General features: G+C 42.8%; 1 protein-coding gene across 1 annotated transcript; it reads left to right on the plus strand.

Moving 5' to 3' along the window:
* Positions 1-18815: 18815 nt before the first annotated feature.
* On the plus strand, positions 18816-20130 carry LOC137345855 (probable G-protein coupled receptor 139). Its single transcript, XM_068009102.1, has 2 exons — positions 18816-18873; positions 19196-20130. Exons 1-2 carry the CDS (start codon positions 18816-18818, stop codon positions 20128-20130), a joined length of 993 nt encoding a protein of 330 aa, XP_067865203.1.
* The last annotated feature ends 547 nt before the right edge of the window (positions 20131-20677 follow it).

A 20677-nucleotide genomic window follows, 5' to 3' on the forward strand; every position in this document is an offset into this window, starting at 1 on the left:
GATAGGAGGGTCAGTGCCCAATTGGATAAAAAAAAAGGGCTAAGAACAGGAAAGAGTGAGTCATAGTAAATAGTTGCTTTTCAGACTGGAGGCTGCCTAAGAGTCAATGCTGGTACCACTGCTTTTTTGCTATATATAAATAATTTGGATCTTGAAATACAGAGTAGAATCTCAAAATTTGCTGATGACAGCAAACTTGGAGGTGAGATGAACAGTGAGGATGATATGAACAATCTGCAACAGGACATCGATAGTCGAGCAGAATGGGCAGAGGTGGCAGATGGAATTTAATACTGACAAGTGTGAGTGATGCATTTTGACAGAAGGAATAGTGAGAGGTAATATATACTTAATGGTACAGTTCTAAAGAATGTGTAGGAACAATCAGACCTGAGGGTGCATGTGGATAGATCTTGGAAGGTGGCAGGACATATTGAGAGAATGGTTAGTAAAGCATATGGTATCTTGGGCTTTAAAAATAGAGGCTTTGTGTACAAAAGCAGGGAAGTTATGCTGAACCTTTATGAAGCTCTGGTTAGGCCTCGAATGGAGTATTGTGTCCAGTTCTGGTCACCACACTTTGTAAGGATGCGAGCGCCATTGAGAAGATACAGAGGCGATTTACCAGGTAAAGTTAGATTGCAAAAGTTGGCTTTGTTTTCCTTCGAACAAAGGGGATTGAGGGGAGATTTAACAGAAGTGTACAAAATTATAACAAGCTTAGATATGTTAGGCCACGAAAAACTGTTTCCGTTAACAAATGGCTCAAGGACTGAGGGACACAGATTGAACGTTTGGGGCAAAAGATGCAGGGGGAATATGAGGAAGCACCTTTTTATGCAGCGGGTGGGACTGAATGGGAACTCACTGCCCACAAGGGTGATGGAAGCAGAGACCATCAATGACTTCAAGAGGATGTTCGATGGCCTCCTGAGAGAAATAGACTTGCAGGGCCACCGGGATCGAGCTGGGGAGTGAGGCTGACTGCATAGCTCCGGGAAGAGTCGGCATCGACTCGATTGGCCGAATGGCCTCTTTCGGTGCCGTAGATGACTCTATGACTCCAGGTAATAGTGCTAGGTTTTGAAGGTATAACCAGAATTTCGACAGCAAAAAAAAAGCTTTCATGCAGTGTCCTTTCAGCAGGTATCACAGAGCGCAAAGCATTTTAAATAACCGATGCAGTAACCCGGGTTGGAACCGAGGTAACTGCAGCCACAACATGGAGTGTGAATCACTATAAGATCACTGCACCGCTCAGCAGTTGCTACAGCACCGTATAACCGTGACAGACACAAACGACGAGGCCCAAATAAGCATCCATAAATGTCGTGGCAGCGATAGATTTGGACAAACGTCCCAACAGCGACTACAGCTTTCATCGAGAGCCCTAGATAACTCGCCCAGGGCGGCACAGTGGCGCAGTGGTTAGCACCGCAGCCTCACAGCTCCAGGGACCCGGGTTCGATTCCAGGTACTGCCTGTGTGGAGTTTGCAAGTTCTCCCTGTGTCTGCGTGGGTTTTCTCCGGGTGCTCCGGTTTCCTCCCACAAGCCAAAAGACTTGCAGGTTGATAGGTAAATTGGCCACTATAAATTGTCACTAGTGTAGGTAGGTGGTAGGGAAATATAGGGACAGGTGGGGATGTTTGGTAGGAATATGGGATTAGTGTAGGATTAGTATAAATGGGTGGTTGATGTTCGGCACAGACTCGGTGGGCCGAAGGGCCTGTTTCAGTGCTGTATCTCTAATCTAATCTCATCTATCACAGATAGAAGATTTCAGTTTTGAACCTGGGGATTACTAACTGGAAGCTGGCTTCCCTGCTGACTGCCCGCCCAGTCCAAGGATTTCCATGGAACGGAAGGAATAAAATCCTTTTCAAGCACTCGGCTTTATTGTGCAATGAATAGAGCTTTGGATTATAAATTTCGCTCCTAATACGGCTGTTCAAAGACTTTGGTTCGAGTTTTGTCTGAAAACATTGTCAGATTAACACAGAAACAAAATACTGCAGATGTTGGAAATTTGAAGTAAAGAGAATGCTGAAGATACTCAGCCGGTCTGACAACATCTTTGGAAATTGAAATCCATTTCTAACACCTGCAGTATTTTGCTTTGGGATCTATTACTTTGCTATTGCTTGTATTAATAAAAAAAAGTAATTTTTTGAGAGTTAAGAGAGTTAAGAGTCTGGAAAATTAAGTTAAGCAAATGTGTTTTGGTTGGAATTTTCGGAAAGTGAAACAGGGACCATGTCCAACAAGAATGATGAACAGTCACAGAGTAGAAACGTTAACTCTGTTTCTCTGTCCACAAATGATGCCAGACCTGCTGTGTATTTCCTGCACTTCCTGTTTTTCAGATTCCCAGCATCCAGAGTATTTTGTGTGGGTGTATTTTAAATGTCCAGAATGGATTCAACTGTATTTTAAGTTGGCCCACATCTGGATATTTATAGAGAGTTATACAGCACAGAATCTTGCCTGTTTAATATAAGATGGGACGAGGGGAGGCGGGAACCTACCCAGTGTGCAGGACACAGGACGAGAATCTGTTCCATTTACTGGTCTTATGTCCGCAGTTAAATAATTTCAAGTACTTTGCTCGGCAGTTGTGTGAGGTTTCCTTGCTGGATGAGGGCAGCAGAGTGGGATTGGGAATCCCATGGGAATCTATTTTGAGATGGAGATTGAGGAAGTCTCTTCGGGACTAGTGGAGCGGCGATGAACTGAGCGAATAGTGTGACCAGATTCCTAATCATTCAAAGAAGGAATTTTGATGTGTTTATTTTGTTTTTTCTTAGCGGGAGTAGAACAAAACTGAAAGAGTATTTGAAAAATTTACTCTTGTGAGCATGGATAAGGCTCTGTGTCGATATTATTCTCAAAATATTTGAAAGATGGAATATTCACCATTTGTTCAAGTTCAGTACATTAATATGTGAAATAGGCAGCAAATTGTATTTTAATTTCTGAAGTGAATAAAGAGTAAATTAAAAACTATACAGTATGAGCCGTCATGCGGCAGAGCTGAACTTACAATCTTGTGATTACTCAAAGGTTAAAAATCAAAACCAGCCGCTTTACCGATTAAACTATACGATCACTGGTTAATTATCAGATATTGTCCAACATTATAACTGGAGCAGAGTGGGCCAGAAATGGAGTCAGGCCGGAGACACAAAGAACACAGGATATGATATGAGATGTGATTCAGATTCAATTCTGGGAATTCCTCTGTTATTTTCTTTGTTTCAATAATTTAAGTATTATCCTGAGTGGATATTTCATCCCATTCTTCAGCTCCTCTCTGAATTTAGTCTGGATCACTGCATAAATACACGTGTTTGTGCAGCAGCTCAAAAGCAGGAGCATGTAGCTGGTATAGTCTGCGATAGTCATCGGCTCATTGAAACCTGTTAAATAATATTGGTTTGTAATTTGGATTAATAGGAAAAATATCACATACGTCATCCATAACAGTATGAAGTTTCCGGATATAGTGAACAGTAAAATGATAGATTTCCTTCTGCTCTCCATCTCCGGATCACTGTGATCCACGGCATTCCTGGTGCCCCTCAACCTCCTGCGGACTCTACTGGCCACTAAAATGTGTCCAATGGTCAGAGCATTGAGCAGTAATATCAGGAATGTTGGGAGCAGTGGGGTGAGACAGCGGTCAATCCAGCTAAATGCTACCCATGCAGTTAATGTGTAATACTGCAGCTTTTGATAACAGCCCCAGGGTCTGTTGTCGATTGTAATGTAGGGTTCAAATATAAAGTACAAAGGAATGTTTTTAAAACAGAACAGCAGACACACAGTTCCTATAACTACAGCTGCCGTTTTCTCGGTGCAATATTTAGTCCTCAGCTTCTGGTAACAAATAGTAACAAAACGATCAAAAGTGAAAGCGACTGTTAACCAGACAGAAATATCAGTGGCTGCTGGAAACAGGACATTGTGGAAAGAGCACACAGGGGTGAGAAACAGGAAGGTAGTCGGGGAAATAATAATCATTAATCCGATTTAACACCACGTCAGTGATAGTGACCAATCGATCCGCTGCTGCCATGGCGACCAGATAGTGAGTGATACATCTGGAGAGACCGCACTTTCCCCGGGACAGGATCACAATCGTCATCACATTTACTGTAAAACACAAACGAACAGGAAAAAAAGGATCATCCATCAGGATACAAGGAATGATTCAGGTCCACAGTGTTTAGTATGAAATGTCCTTTACTGCAGGATCATGGGATGGAAACTGGAGTTTACTGCTGCTGGAACTGTGTAATTGAAAAGATTTTGATATGAAATTGCAATGTAATGTATACAGTGTGGAGTAAATAAATTTAAAGAGATACCTTTAGCAAATAACATCGAACGAACCAAGTAGACTTTGTGTGGAATTTGCTCAGAGCTGCTCCCGTTCCACTGTAACATCATCGGACGTGCAGTGGGGAACGGAAGAGCTCGGGGTAAATTTCCAGCCATTTAACTGCACAAGTAAGTTAACAGTGAGATAATAAACTATAAATAATTGCAACAAGTAGCAGTCCAGTGAAAGAACAAATGAAATAAAAGAAAACAAAAGAAAATTAATTGAAAATAAGTAATAAATGGTCAATTATAAATTGGAAGATAAATGATCAGTGGGGAGTCATGAGAATGAAACCGGCCCAAAATGTGGTAAATGCTAAACGAAATTGCAAATAATTAGATTAAACGGCGGGGTTTGGATCCGTGAACAGCAGAGGAGAGTAGATACCTGGTGAGGGAAATGGCCTAGAGTTGTCAGGTTATAGTTTCAGACTAGCGGTAATGAGTAAAGACCGGTGAAAAACAGCTGCCAAACAACATATGACATGGTGAATTGCTGTGGATCAACTCGACCAAATAACAGAAGTTTCTGTTTACAAACCACCGGATGAACATTTCAGATGGTCAGCCGATTTCCCCTCTCTGGAAATTCATCGGCGATTTAAACAACACAATCCCATCTGAATAAAATCCAACAATGGCCGCAAAGTGAAGTTGAGATGTGAGCAGCAACACAACAATATTTCATCCGTTGATCCTCGGAACAGAAGAACTTTCCAAAGTAGACGATAGAAGAAGGACGACAATCCAGACCAGGATGTTGTCACCTCTGATATTGCAGGAAACCTCAGAGGGAGATGGTGGTGGCGATACCAGGATGGCTGCAAAGATCAGTGCAAGTGAGACCAGAGGTTTCAGGTAAAACCAGATACCTACCGAGAGTCACCTTCAGAGATAATGAGTAAGAAGGTGTTCCCTCTGAATTGGCCGAATCGCTCTGTAATATTAAACCGGTATATCAGCAATATTGAGAATCCATCTCCCTGGTGTGAAAGACTGTCCTGAAGTCCATCCCAGAGGATCGGGGCAATATATAAACCTGAGCTCCAGAACAAACAATCAACAATATAAGAGATACTCCGAATAGTTTGACTGGGATCCATTTGATGTGCAGGATATTGTGTCCTCCAACAGTTTAACAATTTGATATAGAAAGAGGGTAAGCCGGAAAGTGAGAGAGAAAATACAACATGTATCAGAGATATTTCTGTACTGCAGAGACATCCTGAGCAGCTGGTGTAGAAATAATTAACTGTATTCCTCTAGAACTGACTTTGATAATAAACTCTTCGGTGTAAGTTCTATCACAGGCGCTTCAGAGTGTATAAGCTTAATTTAATTAAGTGCTTGTGTGTGCGTGGTTGGGTGAGGGGTGGGTGGGACGGGATCCTTTGACACAGAAATGTAATGGGAAAGTTCTGAGAAAAAAGTTGTCGTGAGCCCGTTATAAGAGATGGGGCGTGCTTCCCAGTCACCGCGGGAGGTGGAGGTGAGCCATTTTCTTGAACCGTTGCAATCCGTGTGGTGAGGATGCTCCCAATACCTTTTAATTTTATTTTTATTCTTTCATGGCATGTGGCTTCGCTGGCCAGGCCAGCATTTATTGCCCATCCCTAATTGCCCTTGAGAAGGTGGGGGTGAGCTGCTTTCTTGAACCGCTGCAGTCCATGTGGGGTAGGTGCACCCACACTGCTGTTAGGAAGGGAGTTCCAGGATTTTGACCCAGCAACAGTGAAGGAAGCGGATATCGTTCCAAGTCAGGATGGTGTGTGACTTGGAGGGGAACTTGGAGGTGGTGGTGTTCCCATGTATGTGCTGCCCTTGTCCTTCTAGTTGGTCGAGGTCGTGGGTTTGGAAGGTGCCGTCTAAGGAGCCTTGGTGCATTGCTGCAGTGCATCTTGTAGATGGTACACACTGCTGCCACTGTGCGTCGGTGACGGAGGGAGTGAATGTTTGTAGATGGTGTGCCAATCAAGCGGGCTGCTCTGTCCTGGATGGTGTCGAGCTTCTTGAGTGTTGTTGGAGCTGCACCCATCCAGGCAAGTGGAGAGTATTCCATCACACTCCTGACCTGTGCCTTGTAGATGGTGGACAGGCTTTGGGGAGTCAGGAGGTGAGTTACTCGCTTCAGGATTCCTAGTCTTTGACCTGCTCTTGTAACCACGGTATTTATATGGCTACTCCAGTTCAGTTTCTGGTCAATGATAGCCCCTAGGATGTTGATAGTGGGGGTTTCAGCGATGGTAATGCCGTTGAATGTCAAGGGGAGATGGTTAGATTCTCTCTTGTTGGAGATGGTCATTGCCTGGCACTTGTGTGGCGCGAATGTTACTTGCCACTTATCAGCCCAAGCCTGGATATTGTCCAGGTCTTGTTGCATTTCTACACAGACTGCTTCAGTATCTGCGGAGTCACGAATGGTGCTGAACATTGTGCAATCATCAGCGAACATCCCCACTTCTGACCTTATGATTGAAGGAAGATCATTGATGAAGCAGCTGAAGATGGTTGGGCCTAGGACACTACCCTGAGGAACTCCTGCAGTGATGTCCTGGAGCTCAGATGATTGATCTCCAACAAAAACAACCATCTTCCTTTGTGCTAGGTATGACTCCAGCCAGCGGAGGGTTTTCCCCCTGATTCCCATTGACCTCAGTTTTGCTAGGGCTCCTTGATGCCATACTCGGTCAAATGCTGCCTTGATGGCAAGCGCAGTTACTCTCACCTCACCTCTTGAATTCAGCTCTTTTGTCCATGTTTGAACCAAGGCTGTAATGAGGTCAGGAGCTGAGTGGCCCTGGCGGATTACAAACTGAGCGTCACTGAGCAGGTTGTTGCTAAGCAAGTGCCGCTTGATGGCACTGTTGATGACACCTTCCATCACTTTACTGATGATTGAGAGGAGGCTAATGGGGCAGTAATTGGCCGGGTTGGATTTGTCCTGCTTTTTGTGTACAGGACATACCTGGGCAATTTTCCACATTGTCGGGTAGATGCCAGTGTTGTAGCTGTACTGCAACAGCTTGGCTGGGGGCACGGCAAGTTCTGGAGCACAGGTTTTCAGTACTATTGCCGGAATATTGTCAGGGCCCATAGCTTTTGCAGTATCCAGTGCCTTCAGTCATTTCTTAATATCACGTGGAGTGAATCGAATTGGCTGAAGTCTGGCATCTGTGGGACTTCAGGAGGTGGCCGAGAGGGATCATCAACTCTGCACTTCTGGCTGAAGATTGTTGCAAATGCTTCAGCCTTATCTTTCGCACTGATGTGCTGGGCTCCCCCATCATTGAGGATGGGGATATTTGTGGAGCCACCTCTCCAGTTCGTTGTTTAATTGTCCACCACCATTCAGGACTGCAGAGCTTGGATCTGATCCGTTGGTTATTTATTTATCTGAAATATTCTGCCATAAACATTGATAAATCATGTCACCTATTCATTATTCATCAAATAGTAATTGATTTAACAATTGTACCAGTTTTTCAATGATTTATTAATTATGGTCCCGTTTTACTCAGTGACAGATTAAGTAATCGTGACTCTGAATTAACAATGAATCTAATTATAAAACGATTACAATCATTTATACTTGTTTCTATTTGTAAATGTTATGCAATGACTGGAAACAAAGCAAACAATGTCCAATGTCGCCTGTTAAGTATAAAAATGTCATTACAACTGTCCCTTAATGCCTATCGTTTCCCAACTCTCGATTCCTTCAGTCTCAGCGTTCATTGTTCGTGCAATATCCAGAATATAAGCATTATCATGTATTTTTCAACTGATAGACAAAATTATCATACAGTTTCGCGACGATACATCTTAAATGTAGTTGGTGCACGATTGAAGCTTTGAATATGATGTATGGCCAGTGTGCTTTCAGGAAATCATTGACAATACAACAATGTTATCAGCGACCTCAGTACAGAGTTCCTTTCATTTCGCAGTAATACGGTAATACTGGTAATTCACTCACACAGTGTCAATATGGGCCTTCACCTTCTATCGGCAGGTGGTTACTTTGACTTCCGAGCGAATCTTGTAAAACAATTAAACGTGAATTTGCACACAAGGTCCCAAAAATAATAATGTGCTGCCGTGATGTTCGTTTAGGAACACTTTGTTCGGAAGAGTACGATAGGAAAGACATCACATCGGCCGCACAAATGGTTAGTCAACAAAAACTGATTTGGCAGCTACCGAGGTTGTGAATTTGAGGTTCACATAAAACAGCCTAGGAGTGTTTGTTATTCAACTATGCAGCATGGCATTAGTACTTCTTGAACTATCAACCTGGACTTTCAAAAGGGTCTCGAAACCACATCCTCCTGACTCAGAGAGGAGAGTGGAACCACTGAACCACGGCTGCTGCAGTGAAGGGCGATGGAGATAAAGTGACCAGAGAATGTCCACAGGAGAACATTCACCAAAGGCCCGTGTCGCTGCCGCAGATTAACTGGAATAACTTCATAATCTCATCATATCCCATTCTGTGAATGCTGTTCACATTCTTAAATAAAACCGTAACAGCCCGAGACTATCAATGTAGAAAACCATTGGAGTATTTGCTGGAGTTTGGAAGAACATTGTTCGACCGATAAACATGTCTCAAATGGAAGATGGAGGAACGGCAGTGCATGATATTCTCGTAATTTCCGTAACAGACCTGAAATTAGCAAAGTAATAACTTCAAGACGAACAGAGCAAAGGATCAGAACAGCAGGGAGAGCAGTCATCGAGAGAGAGATGGATTTACACCATCAGGATCAGTTTATAGAGACTTACCGGGAACAATCATTTGTCCCGATAGAGGTTTCAGTTACACTGATTCCAGTCTTGCGATTAATGTTTCACTCATTTCAGAAGTTCTGATGATCTGGTGATTAACGCAGAGGAATATAAGAACACAAGAGGAGGTTATTCAGCCCCACAAGCCTTTCCCAACACTCCATTAGACCCTGGCTAATCTGTATCTTAACTCCATTCACCGACCTTGGTTCCATCGTCCTTGATGTCTTACCTGCAAAAAATCTATCAATCTCAGTCTTGAAAATGTAATTGAGCAAGCAGTAACAGGCTTTAAAGAGAATGAACTCCAGATTTCCAATATTCCTTCTGTGAAAAATTATTCCCTGCTTTCATTCTTAAATGGCATAATTCTAATTTTTAGATTATTTTCCCTTGTTTTCGATTACACGGCGCCAGGAAACAGTTTACTTCTAACTACCCAACCAAATCCCTTTATCAATTTAAATACTGGGACTGTGTTACCCATCAAAATTCCGAACACAAGGGAACACAGCTTAAGTTTATGGATCCTGGGGCGCTGCCCCACTGGATGCAGTACTCCAGCGGGGGTCTGACCAAGACTCTGTACAACTGCATCTCATTCACAGTTTGTCATTCATACATCCGTGAGATAAAGGAAAGTAACATTACATTAACATGCATCACCGACCTCTGTCTCCCAGCTCGCAACCAATTCCCTCCAATTCGGTACATCCTCATTTTTGCGATTAATCTCTGGACGAAAGCTTACCAAAACAGCTGCATTTGTTGCAATATAGGGACAGGTGGGGATGTTTGGTAGGAATATGGGATTAGTGTAGGATTGGTATAAATGGGTGGTTGATGTTCGGCACAGACTCGGTGGGCCGAAGGGCCTGTTTCAGTGCTGTATCTCTAATCAATCTAATCAAACCAATCGGTGGCGCAATACTAGCACATGCGCAAATGCAGCCTCTTTCACTGAAACGTCACTGTCTCAGATGTTCAGGCAGCTGCCAGGATTAAAGATGGCGCTGCTCTATTTATACAAGGAAGTAATCCTATTAAATACAAAGGATATTTTATGATTGAATATACATGTTGTGATATTTTTGGGAGATAGTGAATTGGCACCCCGATCGATGGAGAAGAAAATCGGGCAGAGTACAAAATGTGCTGCCAATTCGTCATAAACATTTTATATGACTGACCAGGACTGATTTCACGTGAAAACAGCTACTAGTTCCCACCCCACTGACCACTCTCCCCCCTTGGCAACTCGCTTTCACCCCCTCCTCCCTACAGGCCGTAGCAACCCCCCTCCTCCGCCCCCCAGACCTCGCTGCTCCCCCCCCCCCCCCATTTCCCTGGCCGATTGTTCCCCGCTTACGCCACCCCGTTCTCCAGACGGTCGGTCACTCCCCGCCCTATCCAGCCTCTAGCTCTAGGCCGTGCCGTTTGCCGCCTGTCGGCCACTCGCTCCCACTCGCCGAGAGCTAGCGGCTGGAGGCGAGGTGTGGGTGGGGGGGGTGGGGGGGGGTGGCAGGGATCGAGTTGGTGGTGGGGAGTCGGGGTGGTGCGGTGGGAGGGGAAGCTGGGAGTGAGCTCCTGACTTCACTCATCAAGGATAGAATTTCAAGTGTTGTTGACAGCAGTCCTAATCATATGCGGAGAGCATTTACACAGTACAACAAACCCTTTCCTCACGTTACAATTCATTTTGCCAAGATCAATGAGGAGAGGCAATAATAAAATAAAGGGTGCAGTTCTAAAGTGGTTCTTGGAGCAGGGGAACATATCTGGGGATGTTTGTACAAAAACCATTGACTGTGGCGTGGCAGGTTGTGAAAACGGTTCAAACAGCAAACAGGACTCTCGACAAATATGGGCTGTGAGGACAAAAGCAAGTTCATCGAGTCATTTATGTCATAGAAGAAGGCTATTCGGCCCATCACGTTCAAGACCATGTTATCAAATCATCATCATAATATATTTTCTAAAAGAAACCAATACTTACATTTAGGTGAGACAGGGACAGCAGCAGATGGAGATGGTGAGAAGGGTTAACTGAAGGCAGTGAGACAGGGACAGCAGCAGATGGAGATGGTGAGAAAGGTTAACTAAATGAAGTGGTACAGTGACACCAGCAGATGAAGATGGTGAGAGGGGTTAACTGAAGGCAGTGAGAAAGGGACACCAGCAGATGGAGATGAAAGGGTTGGATGGTGTGGGGAGTGTGTGGGTGGAGCTAATTGAGTGCAGTGAGACTGGGACATCAGCTGATGGAGAAGAGAGAAGCGGAAACTGAATACATTGAGACAGGGACACCGGCAGATGGAGCTGGTAGGGTTGAGGGTGAGGGGGACGGAGGGCTAACAGTGTCCAGTGAGACAGGGATGTCAGAGACGGAGATGGTGAGATGGGTTAAATGAATGCAGTGAGACAGGAACACGAGCAGATGGAGATAGAGGGGGTTCATAACTGAGTGCAGTGTGACAGGGGCACCAGCAGATGGAGTTTGTGAGGTGGGTGTAACGGAGTGCAGCGTGACAGAGACAAAAATAGATGAAGATAGAGAGAAGGGGTAACTGACAGCAGTGAGGCAGGGACACCAGCAGATGGATATGGTGAGAAGGGGAACTGAATGAAGTTGGACAGGAACACAAACGTATGGAAATGGTGCGGTGGGTGGAACTGAGTGCAGAGAAACAAGGACGCCAGCACAAGTCCAGGGGACTCGCTATTTGAAACACCACTCTTCACTGTAAGCCGTCTGGAGAAGTCGCTGCTGGAAATTCCTTGGCAGAAATTCCACAAATTCCACAGCGCTGATGACGATAGAGAAGCTGTTGGCTAAAAGAAACAGTAAAAGACCAAAGGCAGCACATTCCCTTTACAAGAGTGATCTGTTTATTTTTCTGTCGGCAATTCATAAACATTTATCATTCACCTCCAAATCTTCTTCAGATATTCGTTACAAACAGGCTGATTCTCCTTTCACACGCATTCCCCACATGCTCTGACATTTACAACGCATTTAAACCCCCATTCCGATACAGGCCGATACCTCACTGCTGGGTCCTATATCTCCATGGGTCTCGGAGCATGAGTTAATCCAGTAAAAGGTCTGCCCCTATTACAGCCTTTCCATCTGGATAATACTAGCTCTTCTAACTGGGTCATGGACTCCCATATAGGGAAACACAGGTTTTGTCAGACATTATCCAGCATTGAAGCGCGAGCAGAGTGAGATAGAGATTGTGTCTGTTCAGTTCAGGCAAGGAACAGAAGAACACAAGATGGGAAACGAGATGAAATTCACATTCAATGCTGGGAATTCCACCGTTATTTTCTTTGTTTCAATAATTTAAACATTATTCTCAGTGGGTATTTCATCACATTCTCCAGCTCCTCTCTGAATTTAGTCTGTGTCACTGCATAAATACACATGTTTGTGCAGCAACTTAAAAGCAGGAGCATAAAACTGATGAATACTGCGATAAACAAAGGATCATTGACACCTGTTGTATAATAACAGTTTGTTATTCGGGTTGATACGAAAACTACCAAATACGTCATCCATAGCAGTGTTAAGTTTCCAGAATAGCGAACAGTAAGATAACGGATTTCCTCCGGTTCTCCATCTCCTGATCATTGTGATTCGCATCATGCTTGCTGCCTCTCAGCCTCCTGCGGACTCTATTGGCCGCTAAATAGTGTCCCACCGTCAGAGTATTGAGCAACAAGATCAGGAATGTTGGGAGCAGTGGGGTGAAACAGTGGTCAATCCAGCTAAATGCTGCCCATGCCGCTACAATGTAATACTGCAGCTTTTGATGGCAGCCCCATGATATGTTGTCAATTATCATGCTGGGTTCAAATGTAAAGTACCATGGAATGTTTTTTAAACAGAACAGCAGGCACCCAACGACTATAACCATTGTTGCCATTTTCTCGGTGCAATACTTAGTCCTCAGCTTCTGATGGCAAATAGTAAGAAAACGATCAAAAGTGAAAGCGACTGTTAACCAGACAGGAATATCAGCGACTGCATGAACCAGGATGTTGTGGAAAGAACACACAGGGGTGAGAAACAGGAAGGTAGTCAGGAAATAATAACTATTAATCCGATTTAGTACCACATCAGTAATAATGAGCAGTAGATCCGCCGCTGCCATGGAGATCAAGTACCGAGTGATATATCTGGAGAGACCGCACTTTGCCCGGGACAGGATAATAATCGTCATCACATTTGCTGCAAACGGAAAATGAACAGAACAAAAAGTTATCAGCCATTAGGTTGCAACAAAACATTCATTTTCACAGTATATCATATGAAATGTACCTTACTGCAAGATCTGGTGATGGGAACTAAATTCTACCGCTGCTAGAATTCTGTAATTGAAAGGATATAAATATAACATTGCAATAATAAAAGGAAAACAAAGGAAAATTAATTTCAGATAACGTTGTTATTAATTGGGAGATAAATGATAAGTGGGGAACAGTGAAAATAACATCGATCCAAAATGTAGTAAATACTGAAATTGATCCACCAAGAATGAGATCAAATGGCAGAGTTTAGATCCCTGAGCAGGAGAGGGGATCCAGCATATCCAGTCTATCTGCAGATCAAATGTCTCTCATACTTAGTATCATTCTGGTAAATTTCCTTTCACCACATTTAAGGTCTTCATATCCGTCCTGAAGTGTGGTGCCCAGAATTGCACACAATGATTCAGATGATGCATAACCAGTTATTTATAATTTTAACTACAACTTAGTTGCACATTGATAACTTATGTTATGCCCTCCCTGAAAAGGATAATACTTCGAATTTAATAACAGCTTTACAACAATGAAGCGCTTACAGGGCAAAGAAAGCTCAGCCTAGAAAGAGGGAATCATGAGATTATGTTTTTGGAGCCAACATAGGCGCCTGTGTTGTAATGTTCAATGATTCAAATGGTTCAGGGGCTTGAAACCCAAGCTCTGATTGCAAAGTAGGCACTTCTTTATGTCTCATTGTGCTACATCATGGCTTAGTGTCAACGGCAATACACATGAATTTTTTTTCTGTCTCAGTGACAAACATCTGCCCAGCCATTTTGTCTGCTTACATTTTTAAGTTTTGTCTTCTGCTTGCAGGCCTCTTCTGTGTTTTCAATTAATTTAAGACAAAAAACATTTACACTGACTAGCAGCTGGGCAGGAATAGCAGTTAATCAAAGCCTTTTCCTGCAGCAAACATTCAATATGCACGGAGCTCGCCAGAACAACAAGCTCTGTCCTGTACTCATACTTCAGGGGAAGAAAACCAACTAACAAGCAAATCTCCTGCGCTGTCTCCCTGGGATCTGAGGATGTGAAACGTCTCTTCTGCATGGTAGCTTCCTTGATAACAATTTGTCACGAAAACATGCTATGACAAATGATAATTATTTTTAATCCACCATCTTCAATCCTCAATTATTTTTTTAAATAAAACAGATGAGAGGTACTTTGCTAGCAGCTAAGATGGTCGCCACAATTTAAATCACTTTACCCTACATTCCAATGCATCGAGGTGGAGACGAGTTGTCTGCCCAGTCCCGTCAAGAACAATGATCTGGGGAATTTGATGGAACTACCTACCCTGCTCCTATTAGCAATACATTAAGGCAATCACTTGGGACACTAAAGATGTGGAGACAGACCACAAAAACTAATCACTTGAACAATGGGACACTAGTTGAGAGAAGGGAATTCATAGACATGAAATGATTAATTTGCAAGAGGGAATACACACTGATAGCCATCATGTAGAATCACAGGGTGACGATCATGCAACAGGTACACCATCTATGTGTTTAAGCTGGTGTTTACCTCTGCATCATCCGAGACAAGAAACCAGAGACCAATGAGAGAAGACCAAAGTGCGTCCCTCCTCCATCTCGCTCTCTCAGTCCACCTTGCAACTTGTAACTCTGCCTGCTGGTGCAACCAACTAGGCTTATCACTGTTGCAGAGAGAGACCCCATGAGGGAAATCGAATGCATCACTGTTTTCAGGAGAACTACGGAATCAGCGGTCTACATCTACAAACCAGACATCTCAGGACAATCGAATTCTGACTGAAGCCAGCCTATTCACCGTATTCCACAGACTGTATAACCGTTTTTATTGCTCTAGACTCTAATCCGACCAATCTCTCCTTCCCCACTTTGTAACCTAATTGTGTGCATTTGTGTGTGTGTGCGTGTATGTGAACCTCGAGAGAGTGTTTACCTGTGTTTCTGTGTGTATGTGTATGCGGATGCGGGTGAGAGAGAAAGAGAAAATTGGAGCATAGATTATTATTTTACTTAAAATCATCTTAGGTACAATAAATCTAACCTCTTTCTTTGTTAAACGCAAGAAAACCTGCCTGATTGGTTCTTTTTTAATGATCATAGCACATAAGTAGTTAAACATTCACTGAATTGGCAAACATACCCACATTACTAAAATAAATAAACCTGTTATGATCAAACAAGGAGAGGGACATGAGGCGACCAATTTGACCCTTCTATACATGATCAGAACAATGTTGATTAGACAAATCTAATCTGGGTTACACAGAGATAGGGAAACAGAACATCCAAAAGCACAGCTTCAGAAACCTTGATTGGTGAACGTTGTTTTATTTTTTTTTACAATTTTGTCACATCAATACCTTTCTCATTCACACTTGCAGCATCTTCAGCAGAAAACTGTGCTACAGTCCAATAATTAACATTTTACTCTCAAGCTGTTCGACACTGAATGAGGTCTGTCTGATACCTCTGCAAGTACAGAATGTGGGCGAATACAACTCAATATTTAACCAGAACAACTGATCGCCCGTAAATGAGATTGTTCATCCTGATGAACACCAAGCAAGCTACTCAACTTTAATTTCACTTTTTAAGGTATTTCAAAGAAACATGATCTTACATGTTCTATGTTTTCTATAGTGTAGGTCAGATGGTTTCACAGGTCGGCGCAACATCGAGGGCCAAAGGACCTGTACTGCGCTGTAATGTTCTATTGTTTCTCATACCCTGGTTTTTCATATCCTCTAATAAATATATTCTGTTGCACAAAAGTCCTTGGAGTAAAAGCTGTTCATTAAGACAGTTTGCTCAGTGGAATATAACTAACATCCCCTTTCACATTCCCTGGATGATTGTGTCCATGGAGGGTTTTCTGTGGTATTAAAAGGGCCTCTCTGCATAAATCTCTACATTCGAACCGTCAGAGACCTGTGGCTGGCAAAACAGACAGTCGTGCTTCTCATAAGAAATGGAATATCCTGTAATTTACCAGATAGACCGAATTTACTATCCTGTCCTTGCAGTGGTTAGTGTTCCTGGTAAGACAATGAAACGAGAAAGTGACATTGAATGTTTGCTGTTCGGTGGTATCAATTAAGTGTAAAGTGATTTTATTACTTTCTCAATATGATTCTTAATCGAAATAATAGAGTTACTTCAATTTTCACCTCAACACTGAAACAAGCATCTGCTTTGCGTTTGACAATGAAAACACTACCCTAAATCTGGCACTGAATCAGAAAAAAATAGCATTTTTTTAATGCCGCTGTGTTGTTAAGTGGGTTAAACGCACATCATAGGGATTTTATTAATTACAGCATTTTAACATTATTTTATGTATACCTTTGATTTCATGGCAGAAACCTTTCTTATTGCATGGACTTGATTCCAGCTTTGATTTTGGCTCATTTAAGTGGAAGCCAAAGTCCTGCGACTTCTGTTCATGGCTTGCTTTCCTGTCACCAGATTTTTCATTCTGTGCTTTGCCCAGGCACATGGGTGGTAAGGAGAAAACTTATCTTATTGTTTAAAAACCAGGAGTCTGGAACTAGCTGTAACTGTTCTGGAAAAGTTCAATCTAAATGGAAAACTTTTTGTTGGAAATCATAAAGTGTCCTGACTACCACGATGGACTGCAGCTTTACAATTTATGGAAAGTCAAAGGAGACGGTTTTGACATTGTGTGACAGTGTAAAAGGGAAGATAGCGAACTGGTAGCCTGTTGTACATCTCTGCTGCCACACACTGGCAAAAAGTCAATATCTAACCCCATGTGTCACAAAGGGGAGTCGCTCTCCTTGTTTTGTAAACCATAATGCAAAAGAACAAGAGGGTACCTCAATGGTGTACGGACTATTACTCAACAGGGCAAGTGGGCGTTCTTGATGTTGTACCAACCATAACCCAAAAGAGCGAGAGTGCACTCTCTATGTTGCATGAGTCATTTCTAACAAGGTTAAAGTGCATTCCCTATCTTGTTTAAGTCATTCCCAACAGGGTGAGAGGGTGCTTTCAACTGTAATCCAACCGGTGGGAGTACGAACTCGCTGCTGTCGAGGCCATAAGCCTCTCAGGCGGAACTGATTTTCAGGTATTTAGTTTTGGAGACGCTGGCATATGTTAAAGGGGCATCAATGTGTTTCAGAGATGCAAATTCTCCAGAACTACCGTGGTATATTTTATACCCCAGAATCTTTTTTCGCTATCTGATATGAAACTCTTCATTTGGATTTTCAGTCATCCTTTTCTACATTTGTCACAGGTTCCACTTCCCGTCAAAAATGTTATTTGCAGTAACAATTACACTTAATTCGCAACCAGAGAACTGATATTATAGTACATTCTTTATTGATTTTAGATTTTATTTTTCTTGGCTGTGGGAGTCGCTGTCGAGGCCTGTATTCATTGTTTATCCCTAATTGCAATTGGGAATGTGGTGGCAAACCAATGTCCTGAACCGCTGCATCCATATTGTGTCACTAAACCCACAGTGCTGTTTGGAAAATATTTCCTGGATGTTGACCCAGCGGCAGTGAAGGAATGGGGACATAATTCCAAGTCACTATTGTGTGCGACTTGGACAAGAACTGGCAGGTGATGATGTTCCCATGCATCTGCTGCCCTTGTTCTTCCATGTGGTAGAGGTCGTAGGCTTGGAAGGTGTTGTGGAAGGAGGTATGGGGATTTGTAGTACTTGTAGATGGTACACTGCGACTACTGTGCACTGATAGATGACGCAGTGAATGTTTAAGCTGTTGGATGGTGTGCCGATCAAGCGGGCTGCTTTGACTTGCATGGTGTTGAGCTTTTGGAGATGTACTCATACAGGCAATTAAAGAGTATTCATTCACACTCCCGAATTATGGCTTGTAGATGATGGACTGGATTTTGGGAGTCCGGAGATGAATTACTCGCCACAAAATTCCTAGCCTGTGAATGGCTCTTATAGCCAGAGTATTTATAATGCGGTTCCAATGAAATTTCTTATCAATGTCAACTCTCAGGATGTTGACGATGGACGTTTCAAAGGTTTTAATGTCATTGAATATCAAGGGCAGGTGGTGAGATCATCTCTTGTTATTTATGCTTATTGTCTGGCACTTGTGTAGCTCGAATGTTACTTGCCACTTATCAAACCAAGCCTGAATGATTCCCAAGTCCTGGTGCATGTGCCACGGATGGCTTTAGCATCAGCAGAGTCGTGAATTGTACGGAACAATGTGTCATCATCAGCTAGTATCCCCACCTCTAACCTGACAGCGGAGAGGTCATTGATGAGTCAGTGGAAAATAGTTGGGCCAAAGGCACTACCCTAAGGAACTCATTCAACGATGTACTGGGGCCGAGATGATTGTCCTGCAAAAATTGCAACCATCTTCCTGTTGTTTTGTATGACTCCAGCTAGTGGAGACTTTTCCCCTGATTCCTATTGACTTCAATATTGTTAGGTTTCCTTGATACACAGTTGGTCAAATAGTGCCTTGACGTCAAGGGCAGTCGGTCTCGCTGCTCCTCTGTAATTCAACTCGACGGTACATGTTTGGACCAAGCCTACAATAAGGTCTGGAACCTATTGGCCCTGGCAGAGCAGAAACTAAGCACCAATGAGCATGATATTACTGAGGAAGTGTTGCTCGATAACACCATCATTTTTGAAACAAGGGTTTTGGGATTGTCTAGTTGTAAATTTTGGTGTTGCTGTTTCTTACAGTTAACTTGGTGGCGATTGTGATCCTATCCCGAGGCAAGTGTGGTCTCTCAAAATGTATCACGCGATACCTGGTCGCCATGGCAGCGGCGGATCTAATGGTAGTTATCATCCATGTGATATTTTACCGGATCAATAGGATGTATTTGTCGATTAATTTCCTGTTCCTGACTCCTGTATGCATTGTAAACTTCGGCATGTATATGGTAGCTATAGACTGCTCTGTTTGGTTTACTGTGGCCTTCACTTTTGATCGCTTTGTGGCAATTTGCTGTCAGAAGCTGCAATCAAAATATTGCATTGAGAAAACAGCGACAGTGATCATCGCCACGGTGTTTTTGGTGAGCTGTGTGAGGAACATTCCCTTTTACATTTCAGCTGAACCTGCCTTTATAATTGACAACGTGCCATGGCATTGTGTTCCCAGTGCTGCTTCTCTCACTTCCTCCTTCTGGAAGGCGTACGAGTGGATCGACAGCATCATAACCCCTCTATTGCCAATGCTGTTAATTCTGTTGTTCAATGCTCTGACAGTGAAACATATTGTAGCAGCAAATAAAGTCCGCAGAGGACTCCAGAGCAGCAGTGAGAATCAAAATGATCCAGAGATAAAGAATCGGACAAAATCAATGGTTTTGCTCTTCGCTATTTCTGCCAATTTCATACTATTATGGATAACATATGTTATACATTCTGTAAACTGGCCAGTGATAAACTTTGATTACGCTGACAAATATTACAGTAACCCGATATATGTAACCCAGCAAGTTGGCTTCATGCTGCAGCTTCTCTGTTCGTGTACAAACACTTGTATCTATGGACTGACACAAAAGAAATTCAGGGAGGAGCTGAAGAATGGGGTGAGATATTTGTTCACACTGAATGGAAATGTATGTAAACAACAGAGAACTAGCATGGACGTGGAGTCAGGTTTATAAGTCACTGTCTTTTGTTTCCCTGAAAATTCGTCAGTAGTCGAGAGGTAAATAAAAGATTGATTTGTTTCATCGAGATTTTTGCCACTTTTGTATAATGGCCAAAATATTAACGATGGATGTTAATGTGGAAAAATAAAAGGTAAAAAATACAGAAAGGAATAACAAGTGTACACTATGGAATATTCTGATGTTAATTTGAAGGACCGATGGCATTAAATAGCTTGTGATGCAACAAACCCACACAAGGATGTTCTGGCAAACGTTACAATTCAAGTTTGGATCAACACATAAATCATTTGGTTCCAGAGAAAAGAAACTCACATAGTTAAAAATGTAAAATTGGATGAAAATGCTTTCTTACAAAAGAGGGCCGATGGTATCAAATGTTAGGGGGGAAACATCTGTTCATTGCTGGGATCTTTACTCTCTCAATACTGATCAAATCTCAAAGAGGGCCCCATATTTTCTACCCTACATCCAAGGATACATACTTGAGAGTATCTGCTGCACGACTGGATCGTGCTGGAATACATGAAACAGGCGTCAC

This window comes from Heterodontus francisci, chromosome 29 (genome assembly GCF_036365525.1).
Source record: "Heterodontus francisci isolate sHetFra1 chromosome 29, sHetFra1.hap1, whole genome shotgun sequence".
NCBI lineage: Eukaryota > Metazoa > Chordata > Chondrichthyes > Heterodontiformes > Heterodontidae > Heterodontus > Heterodontus francisci.

What these genes read in the sequence shown, in the direction of transcription:
- LOC137345855 (XM_068009102.1), top strand. Translation starts at nt 18,816, where the DNA reads ATGTACTGGGGCCGAGATGATTGTCCTGCAAAAATTGCAACCATCTTC. An exon ending in AACCATCTTCCTGTTGTTTT is followed by an intron (nt 18,874 to 19,195) that starts GTATGACTCCAG and finishes TGTTTCTTACAG; the next exon opens with TTAACTTGGTGGCGATTGTG.